At 39.1% G+C, this 27,060-nt stretch overlaps 1 protein-coding gene across 1 annotated transcript in view; it reads right to left on the reverse strand.

The window, feature by feature from the left end:
- CPB2 (carboxypeptidase B2) overlaps nucleotides 1-13,153 on the reverse strand; it is a 50,546-nt gene extending 37,393 nt beyond the window's left edge. Inside the window, exons 1-2 of the mRNA XM_058438164.1 lie at nucleotides 13,080-13,153; nucleotides 3,374-3,404 (exon numbers count right to left, since the gene is read on the reverse strand). Coding sequence (XP_058294147.1) covers nucleotides 3,374-3,404; nucleotides 13,080-13,153 — 105 coding nt within the window. The remainder of the gene's footprint in view (nucleotides 1-3,373; nucleotides 3,405-13,079) is intronic.
- Nucleotides 13,154-27,060: the final 13,907 nt, after the last annotated feature.

Here is a 27,060-nt window from a genome sequence, read left to right on the forward strand (position 1 = left end):
TTGAGACGGAGTCTTGCTCTGTCACCCATGGTGGAGTGCAGTGGCACGATCTCGGCTCACTGCAAGCTCCGCCTCCTGGGTTCACGCCATTCTCCTGCCTCAGCCTCCCGAGTAGCTGGGACTACAGGCGCCCGCCACCACGCCTGGCTAATTTTTTGTATTTTTAGTAGAGACGGGGTTTCACCATGTTAGCCAGGATGGTCTCGATCTCCTGACCTCGTGATCCGCCTGCCTCGGCCTCACAAAGTGCTGGGATTACAGGTGTGAGCCACCGCGCCCGGCCAACAATAGATATATTTTAAATTAGAAAAAATGCTTTCCTCTTGCTTTATTTAAAACTAATCTTAGACTTTGCTTCCAGTTATACCCTCCTTTATGAAATAACTAAAAACCTGGACAAAATGTATGGAACAACAGCACTCAAGACATTAGACAACAGCAACATTATGACTAAATGCAACATGGTGTTCTGGATTAGAACTCGGAACAGAAAAAGGGCATTAGTGGGAAAACTGGTGAAATCCGAAAAAGTCTGGAGTTTAGTTAATAGTAATATAACAATGTTGATTTCTCAGTTTTTACTAATACATCATGATAATATAAAATGTTAACATTAGGGTATATTGGGTGAGGGGTATACAGTTGTATTACAATTGGCAACTTTTCTGTAAATCTAAAAATATTCCAAATAAATCATCTTATTTAAGAAAACCATGTACCAAGAGCTCTGAAAGCACAAAAGAGGTTATGATAACTTCTGTTTGTCGTTATCAGCAAAGGCTTCATAGAAGGGATGTCTGGGTGCATAAGAATGTCTAAGAGTGGGTAAAGGCACAATAGCAAGAGATAAAGGGCATTGTTGGAAAAATGGCTCTTGTTCATTGTTGCCAAGTATAGGATACAGGTGTTTAAAGCAAGAGAAGAACGGGAACTAAACAGAAATGAGTGTGGGAAGTTATGTTTGTCCTCCCCTAGAGAAGGTCTTGAATGCATGCTGAGAAATTTGGACTTTATCTTCTAGGCAATTAGAAGTTAGAAAGGTAACATTTGAGCTGTGATTTATAAGGATAATTTTATTTTTTGTTTGTTTTTGTTTTTGTTTGTTTGTTTTTGAGATGGAGTCTTGCTCTGTCACCCAGGCTGGAGTGCAGTGGCGTGATCTTGGCTCACTGCAACCTCCACCTCCTGGGTTCAAGTGATTCTCCTGCCTTAGCCTCCTGAGTAGCTGGGATTACAGGCGTGCACCACCATGCCTGGCTAATTTTTGTATTTTTAGTAGAGACGGGGTTTCACCGTGTTGGTCAGGCTGGTCTTAAACTCCTGACCTCAGGCAATCCACCCGCCTCAGGCTCCCAATGTGTTGGGATTACAGGTGTGAGCCACCACACCCACCAAGGATAACTTTAACAAGGGTGGAGGGTGGCTTTATTTTGGAAATCCTGAGTAAAATATTCTGAATTCTGGAAATAAGTCTATGGAGAGACTTGATTATTAGAAGAGGGGAAAAGTAGCTAGACTGAGAAATTTTATGTCAATCTCTGGTACAAGTTTAGCATAAACTATTAAACCACTGATGAAAGACATATGTTCAAGGATATGTATTACGGCATTATTCATAGTAACAAAACCTAAAAACCAGGTGAATGCTCAGCAGTAACAGAATTGTCGAATGTTGGTAGTGTCTCCACATTCTAGAATGCTTTTCAGTCATTATAAAAAATGAGTTTGATTTATAACAGTTAACTTGGGGGCTTTAAATGACATATTAAGGGAGAGAAGCAAGATATGGAGAACTTTATGAAATATGATCCTATTTTTGGAAAAAAAGAAAGATAAAGAAAAGTTATATGTGTTAAAATCGGGAGAAAATTATACATAAATAAACAACACATTGTTAGCTTTGATTTGGAGGGTGGGAAATGGCAATTGAAGCCTTGGGTAAGTGGCAGAGGAAGAACAAATGAGATTCTTTTTAAAAGAAAGGTTTCTATAGTACCAATAGGAGATACAACATTCAACTAATGTACAATTATACACAGGGAGGTATAACTATGTGGAGAAATGTATGAAAGGATGATCACAAAAATGTTCATATTTTCCCAGGATGGTGACATTTTAGTGTTTTCTCCCTAATTTTATGCTTTTCTGTATTATTTACTTTTTAAACCCAAAAGAACTCTTATTCTTGTATTTATTCAAGAAAATTAAATTTAAAGAAAAATCTCCTTTGACTGAAAAAGCCACTAACAAGCTTCTCAGTGATGCTGGTAACCCTCTCATCTCACCAGCACATTCCTTGTTTTCATAAACAGAATGTTCTCTGGGCCCTTGGAGTAGCATAGTGACCCAGTGGGTTTTCTAGCCTTACATAGCATTTTTATTCTAGTGTGCTTTATCTCTTTTTTCACCATCTGCCACATTTGCTCTGACATTTCTAGCTCAGATGGTGCAGGCCATGCTTTCCCCAAGCTTCCAAAAACCACCCTAGCAGCATGTTTGTACCACCTCTCAAGGAACTAACTAGAATGTTAAATTCCGTAGCATGGGTGAGTGCACCTCCTTTGGGGTATAGTCCCTTTCCTTTGTTAACATGCCCAGCACTTCCACAGCCAGCTTATGTTGTGACTACCCTAAGTTATTGGCTTGAAGGCCAGGAGGGGAGGTGGGAATAGATCCTGAGGGCTAACTATAGGACATGCCATTACAGAACTGAGCTCTCTGATACCAATGGAGATGTTAAGATCCCCATATAGAGAAGCCAGGTGGGAGGGCTTAACCACCAGTAACAAGTTGGGCACAGTTATTGCAATGAGCAGTAAGGTCAGAGTGGCAGCCAAAGGACCATGACCCTCAGAAAATTGTGGAGTCGGTTAGGAGAACACAGAATTCCTAGGGGCAAGATAGAGGAGCAGCCAACGAAAGGATTGCTCAATCTTTACAATAAAAATAAATCAAGGCTGGATAATGAGAGGGGCTGAGGACAGCTATCCTAATCAAAAGTCATAATCCATTGCCCTTTTCCAGATCTGAGCTGTTCTTAGACCCAGAATTTCTTGCCTGAAGGAGGAGTCAGGTCCCCACAAGGAAAGACCCTGCAACTGTATAAAAAAAGAATCTAAAAAGATCACGACTCCTTCAGTCCTTTCCCAAAGAGACCTATGGAAATTTCCTCAGGTAAGTCTGCACCTTGGGGAAAGGGTAATACTTAAATATTTTCAGGTGTGTTGGATGCAGGGTCACTATCCAAGTTGATTTTGAAACCTGGGTATCTGGAGTCCTAGCCTAAGACTAGCTCATAGCGGGTGCACCATGTCAATGGATTCCGCCATCATTATTTCTCTGGTCACCAAATGTATAATTGACATGAACATACTAGGTAGTTGGCAGAACCTCCACATTGTTTCCTTGAGTGTAAGACAAGAGCTATCATAGTGGGAAAAGCCAAAAGGAAACCTCTGAAATTGCCCAACCTCCCAGTCAAGATATCAAAATTAAAAAAAAAAATTCATCCTTGGGGGAAATGACAAATATCAGTACCACCCTTAAAGACTAAAAGATGCAGGGATGGTAGATCCCATCAAATCCACGTTTAATTTGCCATCTGGATCCCACAAAAACCAGATGGATCCTGGAAAACAACAGCAAACAATCAAACTCAGCCAAGCAACAATCTCAACTGCAGCCGTAGTGCTTGATGTGGCATCTTTGCCGGGGTAGAGTCTCAGGCATATGGTATTCAGCTATTGCGCTGGATATGCCAGTCAGAAAAAGCATCAGAACAGTTAACAGCCACTTGGGACAGACACCAGTGCATATTTACAGTCTTGCCTAAGCTTTAATTAACTTTCTCACTCTCCAGCTGCAAGATGTGTACTTGATACAAGCCCCCAACTACTGTGCTCTGAAATCTGTCCCTGTGTTAGTGCTAATACCGCATTTCCCACTGGCTGCTTGCAGCTAATAACTGAGTATGGTGAGGATACTAAGGGAGGCTCTTTCTACAAAACTGGAAACTCTTCTGATGAGTGAATCTGGCTAAAAGACTTTTTTTTTTTTTTTTTTTGAGACAGAGTTTTGCTCTTGTCACCCAGGCTGGAGTGCAATGGAGCAATCTTGGCTCACTACAACTTCTGCCTCGTGAGTTCAATTGGTTCTCCTGCCTCAGCCTCTCGAGTAACTGAGATTACAGGCATGCACCACCACACCAGGCTAATTTTTGTATTTTTAGTAAAAACGGGGATTCACCATATCGGTCAGGCTGATCTCGAACTCCTGACCTCAGGCAATCCACCCACTTTGGCCTCTCAAAGTGCTGGGATTACAGGTGTGAGCCACTGCACCTGGCCAGGACTCTTTGTTGGTTTTGCCAGAACTTTCTTAGAACTGCACTACGACCTGAGATGTTCCCTACCCGCTTCCTTCCTTTCCTCTCTCCTCCACAGGGGTTAAGCTTGCATTACAGTCTCATGGCTCTCCTAGCCTCCTCCAGCCCTCTCCCCATTTCTTGCACCCAAGAATTTTCCCCATCACACCTCTTGCACAGCTAATCCCATCTTGGTATCTGCTTCTCAGAGGATCATAACTGACACAGGAAGAGGAAGTCTGATACGTGGACAGTCGAGTTGATAGTGCATGGGTGCAAGTAAAAAATGAAGTGGGCTGGGCGCGGTGGCTCACGCTTGTAATCCCAGCACTTTGGGAGACCAAGGCGGGTGGATTACCTGAGGTCAGGAGTTCGAGACCAGCCTGGCCAATATGGTGAAATCCCATCTCTACTAAAAATGCAAAACATTAGCTGGGCATGGTGGCAGGCACTGTAATGCCAGCTACTTGGGAGGCTGAGGCAGGAGAATTGCTTGAACTCGGGAGGCAGAGGTTGTAGTGAGCTGATATCGCGCCACTGCACTCTAGCCTGGGCGACAGAGGGAGACTCCATCTCAAAAAAGAAAAAAAAAGTGAAGTGGTGCTGCATTATGGACTCACTCAGGTGACCAAAAGAGAGCAGAGAGGGAAATCGTCCCAAATAGGCAGAGCTTCAATGTTGCATCTCATCATACACCTTGGGTGGAAAAGGTGTTTCCAGTGTTAGAATATGCAAGAATTCATGGAGAGTGGCAAGTGACATGACTGGAAAACCCCTCAAGAACCTGGAAGAAGAAATCTTGACAGATTGGAGACAAAGAAATTGGAGAAACGGGGATGTGAATGGAACTATGAGAGTGGACAGAAAGTGTCAAGATCTTTGTATCACTTATTAATGCCTAACCAGGAGCACCCACAACAGAATAGACATTAAACAGCTGCATAAACAAATGACTCAGCCAGTTGATATCAGTCAGCCTGTGTCAACAGCCACCCCAATGCTGACACAAAGGGCACTAGAACAGAATAGTCTGATGGCAGAGATGAAGTGTGCATGGCTCCAGCAGCACGGACTCCTCTCATTAAGGCTGATCTAGCTACTTGCTTCCCCATGTCTAACTTGCCAGCAACAGAGACCAAAGTTGAGCCCCGGAATCAGCACCATTCCTCAAAGAGACCAGCTAGTCACTTGGTGGTAAGTTGACTACATCTGTCCTCTTCCACTCTGGGTATGGGTTTATCTCGCCTGCCTGTAGGGCCTCAGGCAAGCATCACCACACAAGGGCTTACGGAGTGTTTGACCCACTGATACAACATCTCACATAACATCCTATCAGATCACGAGCTCCACTTTACAACAAGGGAATTGCAGAAATGGGTCCATTACCATGGAATCCACTTAGCCTCTCACATACCACAATACCTAGTTGCTGCTAGCCTGATACTGCAATAAAAATAGTTTATTGAAGGATCAATTGAGGTGCTAACTGGGAAGGCAACATCCTCCAGTACACACTTTAAATCAATACTCATATGGTGCTGTGTCCCTACTAGGTAGTATACGTGGTTCCAGGAACCAAGTTGGAGTGTTTCCATATACCATCACTCCAAGTAACCCACTCGGATAATTTGTACTTTAAATCTACAAATATGGACTCTGTACTTTTAAAAGTTCTGGTTTCCAGAGAGCATAGGAAGAGTTCTTTTAAACTGAAAGCTGTTGTTACTGTCCAGTCATTTCAGTTTCCTCATGCTGATCGATTATCAGGAAGGGAGAGGAGTTACCATGGGTTTTCTAGCCATGCAGGAAGGGTAACTGACTCCAATAATCAGAAGGACATTGAGGGCTGCACTTATATACTGAATGTGGCAGGGAAGAATGTGTTTGGAACCCAGCTTAGGCATTCTGTAATATTCCCTTGTCCAAATTTGATGTATATAGACAATTGCAGCAGCCATGGCCCAAGAGGGCCCAGTGACTACGACTCAGATCCTTGAGGGTTGAGGGTCTGGGTTGTCTCACCAGGTAAACCACCTAGATTAGAAGAGGTGCTAGCAGAGGGTGAGGGGAAAACAGAATGGGTAGGGGAGAAGAGGAATGACAAGTATTGGTTATGGCCTCAAGACTAGCTGTAGCTGTGAAGGTTGTAGTTTATTTCACTAACGTTCCTCTTGTCTATTTCCTTTTGGAAGAGGGACCAAGCAAAATCCCAGAAGAGTTTATCTCAAAGCTTATTTTATGAAGAAAATTGACCTGAGTGACACAAAGGGTTGGACTGTAGTAGATGTCGTGTTTTGCTGCCTAGATCTCCATCCAGGGATGAACTCTTATTTCCTCACCTTCTTTGTTTCCTCAGCTTCTGGGAGGGTTGGCAGCTGACATTCTCACCTGAGTCCCTTTCTAGGACTTGCCCTTGCCTGAAGAGAGCTGTGTTGCCCAACATGATGCCTCCTCCAAGGTACAGTCCACACCCAGTGACTAATAAACAGGGGTTACAAAGGCATGCCTGCTTGCCCCAGTTCGGGACAACTTTACCAGGCCAACCCAGTCTCAAGGCTCTCTGCAGGAACAGGTGAGGCCATAGTTGTGACAACATCACAGTTCAGTTTCTCCTCTGCCCAAGCCTTCTTCCTTCATTCCTCCACAGATGTTGATCCTGAGATTCCTTTGCAGTAAACTTCCTCCATGCAAGCTTCATCTCAGAGTCTGTTTCCTGGGGAAACTAACCTGCAACTGATACAAATGCCTATTCTGTGAGATAAAACACTAAAAGTACAATGTGTGTGGTATAAATATTCTGCTACAGGAATACAAAGTCAGATATCATTTTTGACTTAGGTAGTCAGAGAATGGAGATATTCTGAGTTGGACTTCTGAGATAGGATTCAATAGGTGAAGAGAAGATGAGATGGCATAAGACTAACATAGGCAGAATTTTGCTAAACGAATTGGAGATGAAACATCATAAGTGCAGGTGCACAAGTACAAAAGTAAAATCAGAGCTCAAGGAAGGGGAAGTGATCCAGCTGGGCAGAAATATGGGGCCTATATAGAGATATACCAGGAAATCAAGCCAGGACGAATGGCAGGGTAGGACCTGATTGTTAAGGGTCTTAAATGCTGGGGTCAAGATTGTGGCCCTTACTTAAAAGTTGGTTGGGCATGATTTTGGGAGTTTTAACAAAAGATGTGGCAAACTCAAAGCTTCCTTTTCATGTAAAGTATAGAGAAGTGTAGGTTCATATCATTAAATCACTGTAATTTCAGTGTGAACTTCCTAACAATTTGAGCTAACCGTGAGATAGGACACTTTATCAAGCAATGAGCTCTCCATTATCTAAACAGAAGCTGAATTTCAAGTCCATGTAGAGGAAGTCTTGTGTTGACTAGAACATAATATGTTTGGAGGGACTTTTCTTCTTTTTTACTGATATTTACTAACTTGGATATTGTGCTAAGTGCTTTACAGGTATTCTTATTTAATCCTCACAAGGCAGTTTGGTAGATGATATATTATATTGAAAATAATGGGCCGGGCACAGTGGCTCACGCCTGTAATCCCAGCACTTTGGGAGGCCGAGGCAGGTGGATCACCTGAGGTCAGGAGTTCAAGACCAGCCTGACCAATATGGTGAAACCCTGTCTTTACTGAAAATACAAAAATAAGCCTGACGTAGTAACTCACACCTGTAGTCCCAGCTACTCGGGAGGCTGAAGCATGAGAATCACTTGAACCCACGAGGTGGAGGTTACAGTGAGCCAAAATCACACCACTGGACTCCAGCCTGGGCAAGAGAGCATGACTAGGTCTCAAAAGAAAGAAATAAAGAAGGAAAATAATGAGCAAAAAATGCTGAGTGGACAGTATTAAATTTAAAAAATCCTAATGTATTAAAGAAGGAGAAAAGTACAAAAATTAGTCAACAAGCAGAGAAAGAAAATATAAAGGTAAAAATGTATATTATCCAAATGAAGCCTCTTTCTTAAGAAAAAAAAATTGAGGAAATTCAAAAAATAAGTTAGGAAATAGTGAGTAAAATTATGAAGTTAAAAATTCACCAAAAATTTATTGATATGTCCAAGTTCAGCTTGTAGTGAACAGACTCTTCTTACGCAGAATTTGAGCAAAGTGCTAACACAACAGAGTTAGGTAATGGGATGAGGGCCAGTCAGATCACTCTATTTTTGGAAACTATTTTCATGACTGCTTCCCCTTAGTCATAGACAGGCTATATAAAAAGCTGTCAGAGTGGAAAGAGGGAGAGGATTTGTGAAAATTTTTTTATTTATTTATTTATTTTAGCAAGTTGTTATGGTTCTGTAAGTCACCACCCTCCCAAGGGGATGAAGTGTCGGGGTGCACTCCCCTCACCTCAGCCTAGTAGGGGGACTTCCAGGAGATAATGAGAGAGTTTGATGTTTCCTCAAATTTACAGACACAAAGACTGGTGCCTGGGTTCTCCTGATAAAGCTAAACCTGCATGTGGCTGGTCTCTAGTTGGCTAGATAGTAGTAGTTAAAATGAAAAGAAACACTTAATGTTAGATGCCGTCCAATAGGGCCACCTAAAGGGACGGAAGGTTCTCAGCAGCAAGAGCCCAGAGGTAGAAGCAAGACTCCTAGCGGGGAAGGATGGAGTCGCAAGTGAAAACCTAGACAAAGAAGCATCTGTCCTGGTCCACAGGCTTCCCCAATAAAGATGTCTCACACAACTCTAAGAAGTTAGAACTTGAGAAAAAGACTAACAAGAAAAAGAGTAAGGTGTGTGTGTGGAAGAGGTGAGGCAGTTGTTTTCCTATAAATAATGTTAAATTAAACTAAATTTGGTCTGAGGATGCCTCGTAATTTGAGTCTCTACATAACAAACTGCAACCTAACTTAGGAGTATTTTTTTTTTGTACTAACGAGGTGAGTCTCAGCCAATCACAGCAGCCAAGCTACAGCCAATCCCATGTGGCCAACTGATCAGCCCATGCCCAGTAAGACAACTGCTCACCTGTAACTACTCAAGCTGCTTCCGGACCTCATTTCCATTTGCTGTTTATAAGTGCTGCCTGCCCACCTTGCTGAGCAGAACTCTCTGAACTTCTTTCGTTTTTGAGGGTTACTTGATTAGAAAATTGTTCTTTGTTCAGTTAAACTTTGCTAAACATAATTCGTTTAAAGATTTTCTTTTAACAACAAAGATGGGGATATTTGAACAATACCTTGGTTGGAGCTGACATTCTAATTTCTAAATTGAGGCTATTTGTATTTTTAGCAGGACCCAAGGACTGTCACTTAAAAGCAGGCTAAAAAGCCTTGAAATTTTCTAACTTTCCATGCAAGAGCAGTGATAGATAACTCCACTACACAAAATGTCATGGGGCCATGGAAGACAAAAAATAAAGTTGTGTTTCAACTGCGTCTCTGAAAGATACGATTATAGCACTTACACAATAACCACTTGAGAAAAAAGAACAGCCTTGCACCAAAAATAGAATGAGAAGTACAAGCACAGTGAAGTAACAGGTCACTTTACAGAAAAAGTAAAGTGAGGCTCAAAGGGGACGAGCAAATTGCCCAAGCCTGCATGGGTGATAAGTAGCAGATCTGGGGCTCGAATCCAGATCCTGAGCTTTTAATACCTATGCGACACTTCCTCTGTTCCTTCCCTTCTGAGAATGTGATTATGTTCATTGGGGTGTATCCCCTGCTATGGTTTACAGGGGAGGGTTCACACTTTCATCGTTCTGAAAGATTATTTTGAATTTAAAAAGCTGGCAAGATATCTCTGAAAAATGGAACATAGCCCAAGGCTGCAATTTTGTTGCACACATTACAGTGTTTTAAGGCCACTGGTGGCCTGTTCTTTGAGATGAAAACAATACATCAGTAGGAGCTAAGTGAAAGAGAGTAAACTGGTCTCCAGGTACCCAAATAGTATGTGAAGTCAACAGAGGAACACTTCCTGTGGTCTGTTAATAATTCGGAAGCCCTTTATCCTCAACCCTCCTCCACTCTCTGATTCCTAAGTCTTCTTCCTAGTGTCTCTGACTTCCTCTTTCCAAATAGTCTGGGCTGGCAGGCTGCATTTAGGTAATCACTGCACAATACAATTACTGATTCTGTTTACAAGATTCTTGCTAGTATTTTATTTTTACCCTTTATAGTGTTTGGCTTTTAAAAGCAAATGAATATGGAGTCATGATTTTTTGGCTGCCTTTCTCTTTGGCATATGATATTTATGCCTTTAAAACTTGTTGTTGTTGTTGTTCCAGGGCATTTCACTGATGAAATTTATCAAAATGAACCTACAAATCAGCCACTAAGAGACTGCATGAATAAAAACTGTTAGTAGAAAAATGATTATAACAAAAAAAACAAAGAACAGCTTTAAGAAAAAGCCAGACTGTTAGCTTTTTTTTTTTTTTTAGAAGGGTTGATATTCTCAACCCCAGCAATAATTTATCAAAGTCTGTCGCCCTGAATGAAATTAGATTTCCTTTTTAGCTTCGGGAATAGGCCATTCCTGGAAAAGTGGAGCGCAGAAACATTTGGTAAAAAAATTTATTTTTACTCACAGAAAGAGTAATTTGCAATGTTATTTCTAGTGAAGGGATGGGAACCAGGATTCAGATATTCATCTGTCTACAATACTGAGGTCCTCCTACCTCCTCTGCCCTACAAAGGGACCCTTGCAGTATACAAAAGTATTAAATATTTTTAATGTATATTCTTATATCCTTTTTTCAAGCATAAGTATCAGTCAGATTTCAGAGTATAAGCTGAAGCAACAAATAGTAAGAAAGTCCATGCATGAAGATATGTTCTCACTCATTTTTTTTACTATTTTATTGTTGGCTACTTCTTTTATTTGCATTAGATTTAGTGTCACTAAGCTGCTATACATGTACTCATTTGAAGAGATGTGCTAAAGATTTTGGTGTGTTTTGCTATTGATTATCCTATCCAAGAGTTTGGGTTAGTCTACGATCAAGATGGTGGTCTGCAGTGAGCCCACCTGCCTGCCAACCTCTGCAACAACCAGCTGAGGATAATTGTACTGGGCTGACGCCAAGACCATGATTAGATCTGCTAATGGGTGAGAACCATGAGACTGAACCTCTAATCCCGAACCTGTCTTCCAAGCTACTTTCCAAACCAACTGCTGCCTCCAACTCCCTTTGACTAAATCTGACCTCCCTTCAAACTGGCTCTCTTCCTAATTTCCAGATTTTATAGAGGCAATGCTGTGCAGTGAACAGAGTTGAAATGAGGCTAAAGTGGGTTTGAATCTAAGCTCTACACTTACTGTTTGATCTTGGGCCAATTATTTATTCTTCCTGAGGCTCAGTTTCCTCCTTTGTAAAATGTCAGTAAAGATTCATAGCATGTAGGATTTTATGCATTTAAAGAGATAACATTTCTAAGTGACTAGTTCAGTGCCTGGCACAAACACAGGCACTAAATAAGCAAAGGTTTCCTCCCTTTCCCCTAACTGTCAATGGTACTGCCACTGTGTACAGTAGCCAAGTTGGACATGTTGATACCAATTTTTCTCTTCTCCCCCTTTCCCTTAACTGAAGCCAATCATCAAGTTATGGAATATTAGAACTAGCAAGAACCTTAGAAATCCTGACCATATGATTCACTGATAAAATACAGAGAAAGACATAAGTAACTGATCATTGCAGCAATCTTGACCCCCATGTCAATTAAATAACAAAAATAATATCATTTTATGATAGAATTTGTTGCTTGACATTCGACAATCATATTGAACAAAAGAAGATCAATCAACTATAATCAGTTCAGTGATCATGTACAAACACAGCCTCAGGCTCACAAGTCAAGATCTATTTTCCAAACTATTGTCCTATGGTTATTTATGACCATGAACATTTTTTTGGTGGTAGAATGTTCCCTGTCCCTGGTATATTCCTTTGCCCTATGTCTCTTCTTTCTTTGTCATTTACTAACATGAGGAGAGGGATCTGTCTCAAAGATAATTGGAGGAGAAAGCGATCATAGAACCAAAACAAAGGGGAAAAATAAGATAATTCCAAAGGAAACAATATAAATGTTTTAAAGCCTAAAAATTGACTAGTTAATAAATTACGTTACATGTACCCTGGAACTATTTGCTCCATGCATTGCATGTGCTATAGCATGAGTTCATTTGTGTTCTTCTAGATAGTTTATCCTAAGGGAATCTACTAAGCAAAATAAGAATCAGATAATAGTTCTTTATCACACAACTCTTCTTCCTTTCATATTCCATGCTAAATAATCATGCATGATCCAAACCTCCTATTTAACACTTCACCCTCTTCTTCCTCCTATGTTCCATGTACAAGGGGAAAATAAATGATCCATAGTTAACTTTTTTTGTGTGAAGACAGGAAGAATATGAATCATACATCAAGTTAGAGTATAAATAGTTACGTTTATAAAAGATTTAATTTCTTGAATCTCCATAGTCACTGGATATGCATATTATCCAAGGTTCTCCCAATAATAAAACCACAGCCTGGAAAGAAAAAAGACCCTGTCTTTAGTAATAGCCCATTGTGCTAAAGTCTACTTATTTGTCAGGGCAACTTGGAAAGTTCTGAAAGACCTGGCCTTCAAAGTTTACCATTTTGCCCACCAGCTCAGTGCACTGACTTGACACGACATGAGGCAAACAAGCGAGGAGAGTGGCCCACCACAGTCTAAGATTCTATTGGGTTACCTCTGAAATGCGAAGACATGGTGCTCACAGAAGAGAACAATGGGTACAAGGACTGCAAGGCTGCAAAGCTTCATCCCAACAGCAATTTTCTGTACAACAAATTTCTCTGAAGAGAAAAACCCAGATCACTGATTGCATAACAGCCTTCTTTACACACTGGTTAAAATGTAATGGCATGTTCCCTCTTGTTCCTGTGGGTCAATCAACTTAGCTTCCATTTCCACTCCCAAAAAGAGAAATACTATTGGCTTAGTTAGGCTGTTGCTTGATAATTAAACACTCAAAAAGAGTATGATGAGAGTTGCTCTTAATTTAGACTATCTAGAAAATGTGTAACTCCATGGAGAAGATAGGGCCAAGAATAAAAGGATAGTAATACAGTAGCATCTTGTCTGGTTTGTTGCAGAACAATAGCTATAGAATATTGACTAATGGATATATAGGCTATGTTGAGGGAGATCTACAGTGAAGTAGTATAAATGTTTTCCCTTGCCTCTGACTTTTTCAACATTTTAAATTTATGAAGACATAAAAAGTGAGTCCCTCAAATCTGGCTAATCCAATCCAATGCTGAAGTGCAGTTTGTCAGGATGATTACAGGATCTCTGTTCAAAAAGATGTTTCCTTGACCATATGGAATGATGGGCCCACCCCCGATAGGAATACTATTTCATGGAAGCTGGTTCAAGCAGTAAAGACATCAGGTCACTTTGAATCTCATTTATTTAAAGGTCACCATAAGAGCCATCAATTAAATCAAGGCCCATCCCCTATCATCTTGAAAGTAGCATCGAATAACATTTTGTCTAGTATGAGGCCATATCCTACCCTCTGTAAGTGGGTGGAGCCCTCTTCCCCTACATTCCCATTGGTTAATGCACTTGAATGTTCTTGAAGTCAGAATTGGCAAATTTGCAAAATAAATCAGCCTGCCCACAATTAACTTCTGAGAAGAAAATGATTTTTTTCTTTTTCTCTTTTTTTTTTTTTTTTTTTTTGAGACGGAGTCTCACTCTGTAGCCCAAGCTGGAGTGCAGAGGCGTGATCTTGGCTCACTGCAACCTTCACCTCTGGGGCTCAAGCGATTCTCCTGCCTCAGCCTCCCAAGTAGCTGGGACTAGAGGTGTGCCCCATCACACCCAGTTAATTTTTTTTGTATTTTTAGTAAAGACAGGGTTACACCATGTTGCCCTGGATGGTCTCAAACTCCTGAGCTCAGGAGATCCACCCGCCTCTGCCTTCCAAAGTGCTGGGATTACAGACGTGAGCCACCGTGACTGGCCAGAAGAAAATGATTGAGATTTCAAACTTTTCCTTTTGAGATTCAAAGTTATTGAATGATATTTAATGAATTAAGGTGACCTCCACTGTAACCACTTGTTGTATAAGAAAGAAGAAGAAATAAGAAAATACGTGTGTGTCTGCTCATTTGTGGAGAAAGAAACATAAGAAGGATAGACTAGAAATCATTGAGACTGGTTATCCACAGGAGGTGAGTGGAAACACAGTGGAAAAGACAGGGTAGAAGAGATGGGGAGGGACGCTTCTTTGGGTGAAGTTTTTTTAATAGTTCTGAACTTTAGAACTACTCTGAATTTTAGAACCATGTTGTTTTCACATATGTACTTAAAACAAGCAAACAAATACATTTTAAAAAAGAATACAAACAAAAACAAATGAACCTGTGTTTCAAATGAATAACATAATCACACTGAAGGAGAGAGAGAAAAACTAACCCAAGTAACTTCTACCTTATCTTTTTAACATAAAAGGTAACTTTAAAATAGTCAAAATAGTTAAAATATGCTAATAAATTCTATCAATTTTTGTGCTACTTATTTTGTATCTGTGTTTCTTCTTTATTTTATGTCCTGTTTCCTCTCTGGGGAAACAGAAACACAGGATACAAAAGAAACAGAGTGCACAAAAAATAATAAATTTTAAATTACATTTCTTATTGCTGAAGCAATCTTTTAAAAGTTCCTATAGCAAAAGTCTGCAGGTGATAAAATCTTTTATGCTCTGTATCTTTAACGATAACTTTCTTTTGCCCTCACTTTCAAGTACCAGTTTAGCTGAATGTAATATTCGAGTGTGACGGATGCATCATTGTTGTTTGACATTTCCTGTTGCATGGTAGGAATCTGCTGCCCAGGTAATTGTTGTTCCCTTGCAGTTTAGCTGTCCTTTCTCCTTGGTGACTTTTAAGGGGTTATCTTTATCCTTGGCGCTTCTCAGATCCATTACTCTGGTCCAGATGTGGATTTAGTTTTTATTATCTCGCTCAGTACACAGGATGTACTTTTGATCTGAGGATTTAGACATTTCTTCAGTCTTGGAAAACCATTTTATTATTTCTTCAGCTATTGTATCTCTGCTAGTGCCCTGTAGGGGCTCCTGTTGGAGCTTCTTGATCTATCTTTCATGTCTTGTAACTGTCCTTTCATGTTTTAAAAACTCAGCATCTTTGTCTCTGTATGCTGTATTCTGGGTGAGTTTCTCAGCACTATCTTCAAATCCACTAATTCATTCTTTGAGTCTAATTTAGACTACATAGTCAGTTGAGGTGTTTAAATAATTACCTCAATGACTATATAAATCATTTACAGCTGGTTCTTTTGCATTTTACTGACTTTGTTTTTATACCAGTATTTCAAAATATCATTGAAGATTTCTTTCAATTTTTTAGTGGATATGATTCCTTTAGATCTCTCATTGAGAATCCTCAGAATACTTATTTTAAAGTCAGTGTTGCACTGCTTTATGAGGTTAATTATGTTTGGGTGAATTCATGTTCTGAGTATTGATTTTGTTATCTGCGTTTATTGGTATTTGAATTCTTCTGTGATTTGGAACTCTGGTCTGCAGGCTCATTTTGAGTAGGAAGTCTTCCTTCAAGTAGGAAGTCTTTCTTTTCTTTCTCTCTTCACTTATGCTCACTTCTCTCTGCTTGGCACATGCCTCCAAGAAGTCCCTGCGCTTCCAGTCCAGAGCCTTGTCTTACACTGGTTTTTGGAGTGGATTTCAAAGATGCAGTCACCAAACAGCAATGACTTGACTTAATTATTGGCTTAGTTACTCCTGGTGTAGTTACTTCTCTGTCTCATACTGACTAGCAGCTACTTATAAACTGGTCCTAGGTAAAAGTGAGCAGCATTTTTTTCCTTTGTATTAAGGTACATGCAGTGAAATGCACAGATCATAAGTGTACACTTAGATTTTATATATATATATATATATATATATAGTGAAGTGTTTGTTCAGATCATTTGCCTCGTTGTTAATTGGATAGTTCATCTTATTACTGATTTGCAGGAATTATTCACATTTTCTAGACATCAGTCCTTTGTCAGATATATGCATTGTAAGTATATCTTCCTTTGAGAAGTGCCTATCAAATTCTTGTGACCATTTTGGAAAATTTAGTTGTTTGTCATTTTATTATTAACTTGCGGGAGTTATTTATATATGCAGGATACAACTCCTTTGTCAGACATATACATTGTCAATATATTCTGACACTTTGTGGCTCCCCCATTTTTTATTGATGTCTTTTGCAGAGCAAAAGTTTTTAATTTTGCTGAGTTCAATTTATCAATTTTTCTTTAGTGGTTAGTACCTTCTGGGTCTTGTCTAAGGAGCTTTGTCTAACTCAAGATCATGCAGATATTCTTGAAGCTTTATAGTTTTGACTTTTACTTTTAGGTTTTTGATCCATCTCAAATTAATTTTTGTGTATGTTGTGAGGGAGGGATTGACATTCTTTAATTTTCCATATAAATATTCAATTGTTTTAGCATCGTTTCCTGAAAACACTTTTCTTTCTCCCATGGGATTGCTTTGCCATCTTTGGAAAAAATCCATTGTCTCTGTACGTATGAGTCTACATCCATAAGTTTGCAGTAATTTTTTTCCTCACAACAATAATAACTAGAGTGTGTCTGTTTTATTTCTTATCTCTTTTTTCTCCTTATGCTTCAATTTGGATATTTTCTATTGATCTGGCTTCAAGTTCACTTATTCTTTTTCCAGCAGTTCCAGTTTGCTGATAAGTCCACTGAAAGAAGTCTTTATTTCTGATACAGTTTTCATTTCTGACACTTCTATTTGAATTTTTTTTAGAGTTTACTTTTCACTGCTGCATTTCCCATTTGTTCATACATGTACGAACAAAGATTGTCTTTGAGCAATCTCTGCATCTGGTTCTTTTGACCATTTTCTCTTTTGAAGATGGGTCACTTTTTATGCTTTTTCATATACTTGTAATTTTTTACTGAATCACAGATGTTATGTATAAAAGGATAGGATAGACTAAAGTAACTAGCAGATAAGCCCAGAATAGGTCCCATATCTTTTTTCTCTCATGCCATCAGTGTGAAGGATTGAGCCAATCTAGGCTGCAGTTGAGCTGGGTCTAGGCTTTGCTGTTATTTTTGTTAAATTTTATTTGTTATATTATTATAGCAAGATCAAATTATTTCCTCTAGCCAGGATTGAGATCTGAGTGCCTGGAGGGTTTGTCTTAGTTCTCCTGCCCTGCCTGCACCCATCATCAGGCCCAGTGCTCCTGCGCCATAGGAGGGGTCTCAGCTCTCCCGCTCTTCTCTTCCCCACCAGTAGCCACAGGCAGCTACTGCCTCCTATTCAGCGTAAGGCTGGGTTCATTGTGGGTTTTCTCTCTGTTTTCCTACCCTGACCTCAAACGTCAGCAGGCTCTGAGCTTCAAAGACGTCCTCTGTCTCCGATCTCTTGACTCTTCCCCAGTACAGATGACCACTGTCTTGTTCTCAGTCTGGGGCTCAGAGTCCTTTGAGATCTGTGATGGTTAATTGTATGCATCAATTTGACTGGGCCATGGGGTGCCCAGGTATTGGTTAAGCATTATTTCTGAATGTGTCTGTGAGAGTGTTTCTAGATGAAATTAGCATTTGAATCAGTTGATTATAAAACAGGCCCAAAGAAGGTAGACTTCATCTAATCCACTGAAAGCCTGAATAGGAAAATGGACTGAGTAAGAAAGATTTCTTTCTCTCTGCCTGGCTGACTTTGAGCTGGGATATCAGTCTTATGCCTTCAGACTTATACTCAAACTGGAACTTAGACCATCTGCTTTTCTGGGTCTCCAACTTGTCACCTGCTGTTTCTGGGCATTCTCAGCTGCATAACCATGTGAGCCAACTACTTATAAAAAATCTCTTTATATACATATATACACACACACACACACACAAACACACATATATTTATACATACATATATCTCCTATTGGTTCTCTTTCTCTGGATTACCTAGACTAATACAGAGTTGCTTCCAATTTTCCTGCTCTGCTCTCAGACTTTGGCATACCAGCATGTCTGTGCCTCAGACAGGACCTTTTCTGCTCTCCTGTCCCTCCCTCAATTTTGGTTCATTAGTTTCCTTTGCAGCATCAGCTCTCTGATGAGCTGCAAAAATTATGATTTTGGAGGTTGTCCAGCTTGTTCTAACTAAGGTAGGAAGAACATTTGTCTGCAACTTTCTGTATCCTAATGGAAGCAAAAGTCTGGCACAACTTTTATTGCTTTTGTTTTGTTTTGTTTTTTGAGACAGAGTTTCGCTCTTGTTGCGCAGGCTGGAGTACAATGACGCAATCTCAGCTCACCACAACCTCCGCCTCCTGGGTTCAAGTGATTCTCCTGCCTCAGCCTCCCAAATAGCTGGGATTACAAGCATGTGCCACCATGCCTGCCTAATTTTGTATTTTTAGTACAGACAGTATTTCTCCATGTTGGTCAGGCTGGTATCGAACTCCTGACCTCAGGTGAGTAATCCCAAATTCCTGGGATTACAGGATGAGCCACTGCTCCCAGCCTATTGCTCTTTGATTCCACAAGCTGCGAAGAATGTACTTGGTCCCTGACCCTGAGCAGTCAGCTTACCCGTAGCACCCTAGTATGTCTCCATGACATACAGTGGCCACCACTGCCTGTCTCATGCCATCAACACCTGCCACCACTCTGCATTTACGTTCCATTTCTTGTATCTGAGATTGTCTCTCATTTGCTGTCTTTGGGGTTTTGTCCTTTTATATCTTTTCCTCCAATTTTGTGTGATTGGGAGAGGTGTGGAAAGTCTCATTAAACCATAATCTCTTTGAGTTGTCTTGACGTGGAAATGTCCCTCCCTGCATTTGTCTATGGATCTCTTCATTAGAGTAAATAGGATATTTATTTTCTTCTCTATTTTTATTTGTATTCCTGTAGTTTGTTTTTCTCTGTGTCCATCTTCAATTGCTTTTACTTTTTAGTGCTTTACTTTGTATTTCTCTCTCTTTTCCTAGTTTATTTCTACCTTCGCCTTTTTATATTAATCAATATAAAATAATATTAAATCAATATTTAACACATTAAATTAATCTTTTATATGAAGATATAATATAAAATCAATTTGTTCAATTATACTTTGGAGGAAATGAAATCGTTTTGGTGGTGAGTGGAAGAGGTGGGGCCAGCATTTGAGCTCCTTCTCCAAAATGTCCCTCCAGAGAACGAGACAAAGAGATTGCATTGGTGTAAATCTGATAAGATTTCCAATCCACTTCCCAAGTCATTCACCTGTCTAAGTGACCTTCATTACTCGCCTTCATTTTGGGTCTGAGTTTTGCTCTCTCCTTGTTTTCGCTATCCTTTATCTGTCTCTCCTCTCTCTTGCTCTGCTCATTCTAGTGGTTGTTTCTTGGCCCCAAGCCTCACCTCTGGTGCTTCACTTTCCAAAGAGAAAGACTAGACACAATACATAAGACAAGAATATGTACAAGGAAAAAAATATGAACCCTTCCAGTAAAAGTCTAACTCTCAAATAACTTTTTACTCCACTCTATGCTTTTTATGACTTATACACCTAAAATAAAATGATCCACAGAAGTTAAAAATAGAAGATATGTAGAAGGAGATATCAATGAAACAGAAACAAATGCTGGGGTAAAGAAATAAAAAGAAATGAGCTATCAAGCCAGAGAAAGACCTGGAGGAAACTTAAATGCACGTGGCTAAGTGAAAGAAGCCCATCTGAAAAGGCTACGTATAATATGATTTTAATTATATGACATTCTCAAAAAGGGATTCAGATGGGAGGGAGGGAGGAATCAGTAGGTGGAGCACAGAGGATTTTTAAAGCAGTGAAACTACACTGTATGACATAGTAATAATGAACACGTCATTATACATTTGTCAAAACCCAAAGAATGTACAACACAAGAGAGAACCCTGGCCAGGCATGGTGGTGTGTGCCTGTAGTCTCAGATACTTGGGAGACCGAGATGGGAGGATCTCTGGAGTCCAGGAGTTGGAGACCAGCCTGGGCAATATAGGGAGGCCCCATCTTAAAAAGAAACAACAACAACAAAAAAAAACAGTGAACCCTAGTCAAACTATGGACTTTGGTTAATCATAATGTATCAATATTGGTTTAGCAAGAATTATAAATGTATCACACTAATATAAGATGTGAGAAACTGTGTGTGTTGGGGGCTGGGTGAGTGTAGGGGAGTGAGGGGACATGTGGGAATTCTATCTTCCAATCAATTTTTCTGTAACTCTAAAGCTGCTGTAGAAAAAGTAGTTTATTAATGAAACAACACAAACAAAAACATGGCACTATTAAAATCAGACAAAGCAAAATTAAGTTATACAATGCAAAAAGTGTGACAAAGATTAATTGGAACTGACAACAGATTTAATTAATACACAACAGTCATTAAACTTTATGAGTTGAAAAATACCTCAGCACCGTAAGACAGAGTGAAAAAAAAGAAAAAAAGAAAAAGAAATACCATTTAATATAAAGCAAAACATGATAGAAATATCAAGAAGAAATAAAAACATAGGAGAAGACGGTAGCACACTCCCATTTGTCTAGGATGGCTCAGATAGACAAAATGAGACATTGGGAATGTATAGCCCATGTCTCAATGGGAAACAGATGCCTCTTTCTGCATAAAAATTTGACCTTCACTTATCTTCCTTACTCCGTTCCTCTAATAACTTGATAAAGGTAAAATGTCAACTATGTCTCTAGGCAACATTACTTTTGGTAGAAATAAATCCTATTGGATAAATTGCATCTGGACTCAGGATAACCATAAGTGATTGGGACAATCATTTGGAACATCATATCTGATTGGGACATCATAGCTTTCAGTTCCCCTGAGTGTGCTGACTCCTGTAACTCCATCTGCCTCCATAGGGACCCTGAAAGCTGTGTCTATGAAGTTATTACAAGATATTGGCTACTGTGGTGCATGGAGCTTCTAGACCAGGGTGATTCTTACACCTGCCTGATGTGGATCTTGTTGCTTCACACCTAAAACATCATTTGGGAAGCCTGGGAAGCAGTGTGGCTGCTGCATGGCTGCTCCAAGAACTACTTCCACGGGAGAGGAGCTCCCAACAGTATCTTCCATCAAGCTTTGATTTCTACCTTACATACCTCTGAATAAACTGTTGCCAATGAGGCTGATGGAAGTCTTGTGAGTTTGAATGCCAGGTTGAACCTAAGAGGATTCCTTGGTGAGCATTGCAAGATGGTATACTCAATGTTATTAATTTGTGGGGAGTTTAATAAAAGTATTGTTTATATTGATGTGGGAATATAAATATTTGTGGGGAGTTTAATAAAAGTATTGTTTATATTGATGTGGGAAATTACAAGGTATGGTGCAGTGTTCCAAGAATAGTAACATGGGGCACTGAAAGATAGGGAAAGGAAAAGAATCAGTGACCAGAAACTGGTGACAGAGCCACAGGGGAGGGCTGCCTGGCTGGAACTGTGACTTACCATTGAAGGACTCAGGCAGTTCTTTTTTTCCTTTAGACAGGGTCTTGCTCCTTCATGTAGGCTGTCATGCAGTGGTGTGATCATGACTCACTGCACCCTCAGCACACACCACCATACCGGGCTAATTCTGTATTTTTATAGATAAGTTCTCACCAGGTTGCCCAGTCTGATCTCAAAATCCTGGGCTCAAGCAATCTTCCTGCCGTGGCCTCCCAAAGTGCTGGGATTATAGGCATAAGCCACTGCACCCAGCCCTCAGGCAGTTTTTATTAATTCTGCAGGAAGGGAGCTGGGAGAATAAAAATCCTGACCTCATTTTCTTTCCTTCCTTTGTTCTCTTGCTTGAGCTTTCCATGGATGAACTCAAAGAATTCAGAAACTGAGTGACATAAATAACAAAGTTAAATTAATAGACATGTATTGAACTTAGTTTTTAGAGTATGTATAATTTTCCCAATTTTCTGTGAAATTATTGCAAAATTTGATCATAAACTATAAGGCTACAATTTAAAAATATAATAAATTCCTAACTGTAAAAATTTTCTAGGTTAAATTCTTTGATCACAAAGCAGGCAAGAGATGATTGGTGGAACAAACTAAAATACTAGCTCCATGAATGAAAAGACCTACATGGATATGAGACTAATTAAGAAGGAGTTAGCAGTGATGGGACTTTGTGATTGACTGGGTATAGACAATGAGGAATATAGTGAAGGAAAGATGGTTTCCTGATTTCTGGCATGGGCAGCTGAGTAGATGGTTATGCTATAAACTAAGAAAGGAGAGAAGGATAGGAAGAGATGGGCCTGGAAGAGTATGGAGTTTGAGATGAGAAGAGAAAATGGAAACTCCGAGGAGCAAGAAAATTAAGGCCCAAGTGAAGAAAGATGAGCTTGCAAGGAAGACTGGGTGATGACAAGTGGTGTAAGAGAGAATCTGGGTGCTCTGTTTTGCTGGAATGAGAAAGACGGACATATAGATGCATATGAAGGCATATAGAGGCAGATATATTTATACTTGAGGAAGTCTGGACATTGAGTAAGTTAGTGCTGATAACTTCTAGTTTCTTAGTTAAGAAAGAGATGAGGTTATCTATACGGAGTAAGGAGGAACGTGGTGGTGCTGTTGCTACTATGGTGTAATACGTCACTACTATTACTATTAATTATGGTGTAATACCTAAAACGTAGTGGCTTGAAATAACAGTAATTATCTTTTATCGCTCACAGTTTCTCTGGGTCAGAAATTTGAGGATAAGGTGGTGAATGATTCTGGCTCAACGTCTCCCATATTTTTGTGATCAGTGGCTGGCCAGAGCCAGAGCCAGAACAGCAGAGGGCTTAGAGAATCTAGGGATTGGTCAGATGTCGCTTTCATTTTATCTGGCTTTGAGACCTCTCCATGTGAGCTAATTTAGGCTTCCTCATTGCGTGGTAACCTCAAGGTATGTGAACCGTGTAGGGGTTGACGCTTCCAAGAACAAGTGTTCTAGCAGGCAAGGTTCATCTTTTATGCTCTAGGCATGGAAATTACATAGCATCACTTTCCCTAAAATGAGAAAGGATATAGCATGTTTGGACGCTACGAACCAGTATCACCTAATTGACGTTAATAGACCATCCTATCCAGCAATGGCAGAATACATAACTTTTTCAAGTGTAGATGGAACATTCACCCAGGCAGATCATATTCTGGGCCATGTACAAAAAAACTGAGAAATTTAAAAGGATTAAAATTACAGAAAGCTTGCTCTCTGACCACAGTGGAATTAAGCTAGAAATAGAAAACAAAAAATTATATAGAAAATCCCCAAATATTTGGAAATTTTTTATTTTTAATTTTTTAAAATTGTATTTTTTAACCAATGAAAAATAATTGTATTATCTGTGGAGTACATAGTGTTGTTTGAATACATATAATGTATAGTGATCAGTTCATGGTAATTAGCATATCAGTCATTCCAGACATTTATCATGTTTTGTATAGGGAAACTTCAATATTATCTTCTAGCTATTTGAAACTACATAATATATTATGGTTAATTACAGTTTTTCTATCGTGGTATAGAAATTAGATAATATATTCTTTTAAAGTCCATGGGACATAATGAAAAATAATTAGAAAAATCAAAACATACTTTGAACTGATTGAAAATTAAAACACAACATATCAAAATTTGTGAGATGCAGCTAAACCAATGCCTATTGAAAAATGTATGGGATTAGATACCTAAAAAGTAGATGTTAAACCAATGTCCTAAGCTTCTGTCTCAAGAAACTTAAAAAAAAAGCAAGCAAAGTAAATCCAAAACAAGTAAGGGAACAATAAAGATAAGATTAGAAATCAATATAGTAGAAAAAAGGGAATTATAGATACAACCAATGAAACAAAAAACTGGTTATTTGAAAATAGCAATAATATTGATATAGGCCTCTGATCAGACTCATTAAGAACAAAAGAAATAATATATACACTACCAACCTCAGGAATGAATTTGTAGGAACATTCCTACAAATCCTACAGACACTAAAATACAATAAGAAAATATTATAAACAATTTATGCTTATAAATTTGATTACCTAGGTGAAAAGTACAAATTCTTTGAATGATTCAAACTGTCAAAGGTCACTCAAGATGAAATAGATAACCTGAATAGCCCTGTATCTATTAGAGTAATTGAATTCATAGTTTAAGATCTCCTTTCAAATAAATTCCAGACTAGATGGCTTCTCTGGTGAATTTTACCAGACATTTAAGAAAGAAACAATGTGGCCGGGCCCAGTGGCTCACATCGGCAATCCAAGCATTTTGGGAGGCCGAGGCGGATGGATCGCCTGAGGTCAGGAGTTCGAGACCAGCCTGGCCAACATGATGAAACCCCATCTCTACTAAAAATACAAAAATTAGCTGGGCGTGGTGGCGGGCTCCTGTAATCCCAGCTACTCAGGAAGCTGAGGCAGGAGAATTGCTTGAACCCAGGAGGTGGAGGTTGCAGTGAGCTCAGATCATGCCACTGCACTCCAGTGTGGGTGACAGAATAAGACTGTCAAAAAAGAGAGAGAGGGGGAGAGAGAGAGAGAAAGGAAGGAAGAAAGGAAGGAAGGAAGGAAGGAAGGAAGGAAGGAAGGAAGGAAGGAACGAAGGAAGGAAGGAAGGAAGGAAGGAAGGAAATTCCACACAAAATCTTCTCAAAAAAATGAAAGAAGAGGAAATATTTCTCAACTCATTTCATGAGGTCTACATTACCCTGGCATGACACCAAAGCTTGATAAAGACATTTAAATAAGAAAACTATAAACTAATGTCCCACATATATATAGATGCAAAAATGCTTAACAACATTTTAACAAATTTAATTTAGTAATATAGCAAAAGAATAATACATTATGGTCAAGTAAGATTTTTCACAAGAATGCAATGTTTGTTTAATATTCAAAAACCAATTAATGCAATTCACCCTGTTAGCAGATTAAATTTAAAAGCCCATCTGAATTAAAAGCATTTAACAAAATTCAATATTCATTTACAATAAAACCCCTCAGCAAGTCAGAAATAGTAGGGAAATTCCTCAATCTGAAAGGAAGCATCTATGAAAAGCTTACAGCCATCACCAAACTTAATGGTGAGAGGCTAAATGCTTTTTCTGAAAGGTCACTAACAAAGCAAATGTGCCCACTCTCACTACTTCTATTCAACATTAAATTGAAGATCTTAGCCAGTGCACAATGACAAGAAAAAAAAAGGCACCTAGACTGGAAAGAAATAAGTAAACCTGTCTTTTAATCACAAATGACAGTATCATTTACATAGAAAATCTCAAGGAATATCCCAAAAAAGTTACTAGGATCGAACTAATGAGTTTAGCAAATTTGCAGGAGACAAGATCAGTATGCAAAAATCAGTTGATTGGTTGTATTGTCATATAATAACAATAATCAATTGAAAATAAAGATTAAAATGCCATCAAAAGTGTGAAATTTTTAGGGGAAATATTTCTAAAAGTACAAGAGAAAAACTGGCTGAGAGAAATTAAGATCTAAGTAAAAGAAGAAATACACCATTTTCATGGATCAGAAGACAATTTTGTTAGGATGACAATTCTCCCCACATTGATCTATAGACTCAACATAATCCTAGTCAAAATTCAAGTGAGAATTTTTATAGAAATTTGAAAGCTTATTCTAAATTTTTCTTGGGAAACCATCCTCCGTGTGTCTCTTGTACTGCTTGCTACACATCTTACTTAGAAGGCTAAGAAACCAGGCCCTGATCATTTCTTATCATGTTTGTTTCTTACAGTTGTGTTTACAGAGAGCACTTTGAGGTATGAGATAATGTTTCACTCTGGGACAAAGAACAGGCTTTCTTACAGCTTGATATAAAAGAGATGAATTCCCCAAGTCCAGTGTACCTCTTCTGCAATGCAAGCAATTGCATGTACAGGCATCCATCTGGGCCCATGTCACATCAGCCCATGGGTCTTGGGGATGGGGAGCAAGGGAAACTGATGTGGATGATAATGCTCACAATGCTTACCATGCCATGGGTAACAGAGTTCTTTGCCATAGACCTAGGATTCTTGAGGGTTTTTTTTTTTCCAGCATCCATGAAACAGTAGTAATAGGCTAACTTGTTAGCTTCCAAGCAGAGTAAAATCAAATTCCTGACACAACAGTTAATTCAAAGTTCCTAAAGTAGCTAAATATATTTTTTTAAGTTGAGGCACTTGAATATTCTGGTTATGAAGCTATAATAATTAAGACAATATGGCATTGGCATGAGAATGGAGTCCAGAAATAGCAATCAATGGAACAGAATAGAGAGTCTGGAAATAGACCCACACAAATAAAATTAACTGATTTTCAACAATGTTATCAAGATAATTCAATGGGGGAAAGGATACTTTTAGCAAATGGTGCTGAAAACATATGATATCCATGTGCAAAAGAAATCATCTGGAGCCATACTTTAAACCTTATAAATAATTCAAGATGGATCTCAGATCTAATGGTAAGAGCTAAACAATAAAATTTTTAGAAGAAAACAGAAAATTTTTGTGACCTTGAGTTAGGCAAAGAATTTTTAGGTAGGACACAAAAAGCACAAATCACAGGTGAAAAATTGAAAAATTGGAATTCACCATTAAAAGCATCTTGTTCTTTAAAA

This window comes from Hylobates moloch, unplaced genomic scaffold (assembly GCF_009828535.3).
Source record: "Hylobates moloch isolate HMO894 unplaced genomic scaffold, HMol_V3 SCAFFOLD_4, whole genome shotgun sequence".
Lineage (NCBI taxonomy): Eukaryota > Metazoa > Chordata > Mammalia > Primates > Hylobatidae > Hylobates > Hylobates moloch.